At 43.5% G+C, this 7,372-nt stretch overlaps 1 protein-coding gene across 3 annotated transcripts in view; it reads right to left on the bottom strand.

The window, feature by feature from the left end:
• Positions 1-320: 320 nt before the first annotated feature.
• Triml2 (tripartite motif family like 2) overlaps positions 321-7,372 on the bottom strand; it is a 17,150-nt gene continuing 10,098 nt past the window's right edge. For 2 of the 3 annotated variants that reach the window (XM_021219717.1, XM_021219716.1), the window contains 4 exons: positions 6,652-6,792; positions 4,184-4,206; positions 3,899-3,999; positions 321-1,000 (listed from right to left, as the gene is read on the bottom strand). In XM_021219717.1, coding sequence (XP_021075376.1) covers positions 453-1,000; positions 3,899-3,999; positions 4,184-4,206; positions 6,652-6,792 — 813 coding nt within the window. In that variant the 3' untranslated portion in view covers positions 321-452. The remainder of the gene's footprint in view (positions 1,001-3,898; positions 4,000-4,183; positions 4,207-6,651; positions 6,793-7,372) is intronic. The other variant, XM_021219718.1, reaches the window with a different exon arrangement.

Raw genomic sequence — 7,372 nt, 5'->3', positions numbered from 1 at the left:
TGTATATGTATATATGTATATATATGTATATGTATATATGATACATATATACATATATATATAATGCACATATTATATATACTGATCATGTATGTGACATCTATGTATGATACACACACACACATACACAGCAAATATATGATACATCTCATATATATATGTGTGTATATGTGTGTGTATAATATATATACTCTACTGCAAGATCTGGGAATTGAACTCAGGCTGTCTGCCTTGGCTGTAAGTGCATTGATCCCCTGAGTCCCATCCTCATTGAACTGAAATAGAGCTCCTTCCACTGAACACATGAGGAGAGCTACATAAAGTCTAATGACTTTATTGGATTATATCAGATTAATTACATAAGTGGTGTTCACAAAGTCTGGACCTTATTTTTGTGTCTCTTTTGATCTTGGGTTCCACACATAGGAAGATGAAGAGCTATCGGCAGCATTTCAGGGATGCGTCTGAGGGAGACAGACAGTGAGGGAGTCTGAACTCATGTCTCCATGTGGAAGACAAAGAGAAAACATCGGTCTAACCGCTCCTCGGAAGGTAAGGTGAGAGAAACCGTAAATGAGGGATTGCTCTGTCACGTTGTAAAAGGACACTTGCCCACATTCACAGTCTAGGAAGACTCCAACCTTGTACATTTGCTTTCTCAAGCAGACCTTTCTTAAAGGAGGGAAGACCCAGAGGGTACAATCAGCCCCCATCGTGGACCCCATGAGCAAGACTTTACCTCCGGAAGCCCCGGGAATGCTATCCGTTCTCTCTGTACAGTCACATATGCCCACCTGCCACTGGGTTGCCTGTCCCACAGCCACCTCCCAATAATGCCTCCCCGTGGCGAAGCTCTCTGCACCCAACACAGAAGCGCCGAAGTCCAATCTCCTTGGAGTGCAAGGCTCAGTTTTTGGTGTCTCTCCGAATCCCACACTTCTCAGGTCTTCGGATAAGACTAGGGAGGGGTGAGCTGTGTCTGGGTCCAAAGTAATACGTCCTGCACGAAGAGAACTTGAATTAATCTTAGAGTTCAGCAAACCTGTGCCAGAGCTAAGGTAGCTAACACGGAGCAGTTTTGCAACAAGCAACACACGGCAGAGGCAACTTAGAAGTCCGGAAAAGCGATGCAAAGCTTTGTATCGCTGGATGGACACCATGGGAGAAAAATGTTGCTGCTATCATCATGGAGCAGGCTGTTGTGTGGGGAGGAAGAAAATCACAAATACATGGTAAACGCAGAAGGGCATATGCTTTCTTCAAACCAAGGTCCGTAAAATTGTGCTAATCAGTCACATGCAGGTGTCACTTCTGATCCAGGTAGCCTCCCCTAAAGATGTTTTGTAAACGAAACATAGGTCCTTGCAGACAACAGCACAATGGAGGGGTTTCCCATGCCAGTCACATCAGCTTGCTGAGTGGGATACAATCCCTTAGTATTAAAGAGACTTCAGACACACACCAGAGAGGCTAGGACCCCTAGGGAACTCCTGTACATCAAGTTCAGATCATGATATATGAGGTAATTTTTTTTTTTTTCGAGACAGGGTTTCTCTGTATGGCCCTGGCTGTCCTGGAATTCACTCTGTAGTCCAGGCTAGCCTCGAACATCAGAAATCCACCTGCCTCTGCCTCCCGAGTGCTGGGATTAAAGGCGTGCGCCACCACGCCCAGCTGAGGTAATTCTTTCTAACTGTGGGAAAGTGATTCTGGCCCTCCCTTGTCCCAGCCAATGTGGTGGTGATTTTCCCAGGCCCCGAAACATGTTCCTTTTTGATTGGTTGCATTTCCTCCCACACACGACATCAACTAGCCTCAGTTTTTTTTTTTTTTTTAAGATTTATTTATTTATTATATATAAGTACACTAGCTGTCTTCAGACACACCAGAAGAGGGCGTCAGATCTCATTACGGATGGTCACGAGCCACCATGTGGTTGCTGGGATTTGAACTCAGGACCTCTGGAAGAGCAGTCAGTGCTCTTAACCGCTGAGCCATCTCTCCAGCCCCCTAGCCTCAGTTTTAAATCCCTTCTGAATGATGATGACCCAGTCCCCAAATAAAATACCAACACCAGTTAGAAATCATATGGGAATCTGAAACATTGTAAGCCACAAATGGAATTTCAACCTGACCCCTTTCCGATTTGGGTTTCTTAGTTAGTAGTAGCCACAACCCTTTCATGAGAATAACTCAGAATATTTCTTATTTCTAACATCACAACCAGTAGTAGATCTGTGGTGGTCTTAGGGTTTTACTGCTGAGAACAGACACCATGACCAAGACAACTCTTATTTAATTGGGCCTGGCTTACAGGTTCAGAGGTTCAGTCCAGTATCATCAAGGTAGCATCATGGCAGCATCCAGGCAGGCTTGGTGCAGGCAGAGCTGAGAGTTCTACATCTTCATGTGAAGCCTGCTAATAGAAGTCTGACTTCCAGGCAGCTAGGACTAGGGTCTTAAAGCTCACACCCACAGTGACACACCTACTCTAACAAGGTCACACACACCTCCTCATAGTACCATTCCCTGGCCCAAGCATAAACAAATCATCATAGTAGTGGTTTGAGAATGGTCCCCACAGGCTCATAGGTTTGAACCCTTGGTCCTCAGTTGAAGGAACTTTGGGGGAAGAATTAGGAGCTGTATCACTGGGGCCAGGATGTGAAGTGTCAAAAGCATCCTGCTATTACCTCTGTGTTCTCTGCTCCCTGCCAGTGGTTATAGATGTGAGCTCTCAGCTGCCGTTCCAGCTTCCTTGTGCCTGCTCCCCGCCTCCCCCCCCCCCAGCCACCATGAATTCCAACTCCCTGAAACAGTAAGTCCCAAGTAACCTTTCTTCTATAAGTTGCCTTGGTCGTGCATGGTGTTTCATTACAGCAACATAAAGGCAACTGGCACAAGGTTCTTTTAAGTTCGATTTCTTACCTTCAGTAAGTTAAATTAACTTCAGTCCCTGGACTGGCAGGCAGCCTGTTTGACCTTATTAGAGTCACAGTACTCAGCTTAAATTGCAAGTTTTCACAGGTCCTTAATACCTCCAGAAGACTAGCAAAAACAGTATAAAATCCCCTTGGAGTGGGGAGTTTGGGGGTGGGGCATCATCTTTATCACCAACCTCAGCATTCCTACAAAATACTATCTCAAGAACAAAGGTGCTCTAGCTGGGGCAGTGGTTCACACCTTTGATCACAGCACTTTTGAGGGAGCCCTCTGTGAGCTCTAGGCGAGCCTGGTCAACAGAGTGAGTTCCAGGACAGTCAGAGAGACACACAGAGAATCTCTATGGGGGGAGGGGTAAAAATTTCCAGCATGGTGGCACACACTTTCAATCCCAGCGCTTGGAAGGTAGAGATGGGTGGAAGGGTCTCTGAGTGAGTGGCTATCCTGCCCTACAGTGAGTGGCTATCCTGCCCTACAGTGAGTTCTAGAACAGTCAGGGCTACACAGAGATCCCATGATCAAAAACAATCAAATCAAATCTAAACAAAACAAAGCAAACCAGAAAACATACATTCACAAATAGAAAACAAGTGCTGGGGGGGGGGGACCAAAATAAATAAATAAATAAACAAATTAATTAATTAATTTAATGGTGAGGGACACTAGATAAAGGAATTACTAGACACAGGCTCAAATGTAACTTGACCTCTTATGCTTGAGGAAATGTAAACTGAAAATATACCCACACCACACGGAGTCAGGCCTGTCGCTCAGTAGTAGATTAGGGGCTTGGCGCATACACAGGCTGGGCGTTCAATTCTTGCATCATACCATAGAAGTGCCTAATCTAGACAGCTTGAAAATGCGCACGAACAAATGTTTGTAGATGCTGGGATGACCATGTGATTTCCACACATAACTTGGCTATTCCGTATTCATGTTTAGGCCCACTTACTTTGGAGTCTCAGTAGAACACTGCTTGTTCCGATTATCTGACAGGAACTCAGGTCTGTTATCTGAGCTGGCTCTAGGCTCTGAAGCAGTATAGACTCACTCCTAAAAACAAAACAAAACAAAACAAAACAAAACAAAACAAAACAAAAAGGACAGTGTCAGTCCTGGATATTCACTCAAATTAACTTTTATCCAAAGATATAACCTTATTTTACCCAGCATTCTCATCTCTCATGGGTTCAAGACATTGGTCCCATTTTTCACCCAATTATTTGTAGAAACTCACCTTTTTAAATAGCACTTTGCATTCTAAGGGAGGGAAAGAGACAAGATTATTACTGGGTATTTAAACCAAAGCATTTATAAGTCACGTCAAAGACACTAAACAGTATAACACTGTGTGTGAACACAGGAGAGAAACTACAGGCTCTTCCTCACCCTCTTCTCTCCCTGTCTCCTTTTAAAGGGTACCCATGCATTTCCTTTCTGCTGCTGGGGGAGAAGGACGTGCAGATGGAGGCCCAGCCACTAGGCCAAGAGGGCATCTGGACCCAGGTCAGGCAGGAGCATAACTGGGCCACACCTGCTCATGTTGTCTGGAAATAGGCTGGGCTCCAGAGTTGAACTATTTCTTCAGGGGTTATCTCCAGAGGCTTTTTCATAAGGTCACTCACAATCCCTATAGAGAGTGATACTCTCCGCTGGCCAGTCACCTGCTAAAGATTCCATCTCTAATCCCACTGCCCCAGAAGATGATTTCAATGTATGGAACCTATGTGAACATTCAGACAACAGCAGACAGTGTACAACCTGCCCCCATTTTCAGGATCCAGCTCATGACTTGGTGGAGGATTTTTGTCTTTTGCCAGCATCTGTGAATGTTAATAAGCACACACATACTCACATATCAATTCCTTTCTAAAATCTGAACAAAAAGCAGTTGTGCTAACTCCGTGCCCATGCAATGAGCTATTTTCAAGACAGTATCTGTACTTGGACTTCATTCTTTTCACAGAGTATTCCACGGATGGGTGTAAAACTCTTTAACTGATCTCCCTAGAGAGGCACATCTCAATTCGAGCCTGTTTTAGAGACATGGTATTTCACTGCAGCTCTAGCTAGCCTGTAACTCACAGTAATCCCTCTGCCTCATCCTCCCAAGTGCTGGCATCACAAGCGTGAGTCACCATGTCTGACTTTCAAACATACTGAGATAATTGTTTTCAGGCGATAAATCACTTTATGAAACAGCTCTGCACCCCACCAGGATACACTGTGGGAGATTCACCTCTGCTTCAATCAGAGCAAACCTGTTTAAGCTCCTCAAATATCAGCCTTATGGTAAAATTGATCTAACTCCTATGTTTTTAACATTTAGAAAGATACCTAGATCATGTATGCACTTGTGAGCATGCGTACACTCACACACACATACACACACCCCTCAGGAATCATTCAGAAAAGGAAAAAAAAGCATAAGATCCAGAGGCCGTGGATGGCTACCGGGAAACATCTGGACACATCAGGCCAGCATGAACTCACACAGCAGTTGTGACAGCATGCATAGACATGTGTGAACCCAAGTTAGACTAAGTCCTAGCACAGAGAGGTCAGTTGGGAATCCCAAGTCATGGGATTATTAGAAACTGCTAAGCTGCTAGATGAAAGAGAAACAGCTTTCTTTAAGACTGTAGTCCCCAGTAAGGCAACTGCTCTCCTATGGGAGAGGATACATCCAAGAATATTTGGGCAGCAGAAACTGGTCTTGAAGGATAAGAAAGGAGGAGGGGAGGAATCAAGCAAGCAAGCTGGGGGGGGGGAGGTGGGAAGGGGTGGATCTGGTAAGAGTTTGAGGGCCTTCAACATGATCAAAACATATCATGCAGAACTGTCTCTTATTTTTTTGAGACAAGGTCTTACTGTGTAGCTTTGCTGGACTGAAACTGGCTATGTAGATCAGAATGGCTGGAACTCATAGAAATCCACTAGCATTAAAGGACTCATTTTGAATGAGAAGAAATACAGTATATTACCATTTTCGTGTTGTTATGCCCACATATAGTAAAACTCCAGGGCTTCTTACACCTGTCATCGATCAGTCATCTATCTATGCTTTGACCTCTAATTCAGTATGGACCAGTCAACCTCCCCTGCCATCACCCTTTCCAGTTTTCCCTGGTCTTTGTTAATCATCAGTCTGTCAACTTCTATGACATCAACTTAAGTTCTACATAGGAATTCAAATCTTCTACTTTTCTTTCTATGCTTGGCTTATTATGCCAACAATTAACATAAGAATCCCAAATTTTATCTAAATTATTATATTATTTGTAATTATATATTATATGTAATTACATATTATTTAATATATATTATATAATTATATATAATTTAATTATAATTATAACTTTGTATTTTTATGAATAAACAGTATCTTATATATGAGTTATATGAATCACATTTCTTTACCTGTTCCTAGTACTGTGAAAATTTCCTTGGCACATTAATTTCATTTCCTTCAGACATATGCCCCAAGTGGGCACTGAGGAAGTTCAATGCTCCCCCTACATCTGCGCTAACTTACTACAGACCATCGACAGTATACATAGTGCTTTTAGCAGGGGGCCCATAGCTGCTTAGCTTCCACACTGGGTTGAAGATCACTGGACCTGGCATTCAGGAAGTGACCCTTAATGAGTCTCTTCACTCTGCAGCTCTCAAATGCTGCTGCAGAATGGTATTCCCCGGGCTTACCTGGAGCAGTACAACGGCAGATTCCCCACACGTCTTCTCTAGGTCTGTGATGGTCTTCTGCAGGCTGCACAGGTGCTCCTCAAGCCGGACTTCACTCGCCTTCAGTTTCCCCATGTTCTCTCTCCCCAGGTGGCTAAGTCTCTGCAGATACATCTCCTCATTAACTTCGCACCTTTTTTTCTGCGCACTGGTGTTTTGCCTACATGTATGTCTGTCTGTGAGGGTGTCAAATACCCTGGAGTTGGAGTCAGACTGTTGTGAGCTATGTTGTGGGTGCTAGGAATTGAACCCGGGTCCTCTGGAGGAGCAGACAGTGCTCTTAACAACTGAGCCATCTCTCTAGCCCCAAATATGTATGCATTTAGCTATTTGGTTGGTCTTGTTTGTTTGTTTTGAGACAAGGTTTCTCTGTGTAGCCATGGTTGTCCTGAAACTTACTCTGTAAACCAGGCTGGCCTCGAACTCAGAGATTTGTTTGCCTCTGCCTCTCAAGTGCTGGGATTAAAGACATCACTACTCTACCCTTTTATTTACTAATTGAACCTTGGCCAGGAAATCATCTGAATTGCTGAATGTCTTAGGAAAGCCATGCTTCTCTGTGAAGCAGGGAGCCTTTTTTTTTTTTTTTTTTTTTTTTTTTTTTTTTTTTTTTTTTTTTTTTTTTTTTTTTTTTTTGTTTTGAGAAATTCCTTTACTTGGTATTTAAGGTAGGTCTAGTGAT

This window comes from Mus pahari, chromosome 19 (genome assembly GCF_900095145.1).
Source record: "Mus pahari chromosome 19, PAHARI_EIJ_v1.1, whole genome shotgun sequence".
Lineage (NCBI taxonomy): Eukaryota > Metazoa > Chordata > Mammalia > Rodentia > Muridae > Mus > Mus pahari.
The sequence above is the reverse complement of the archived record's forward strand: the minus strand, read 5'-3'. Positions and strand labels throughout refer to the sequence as shown.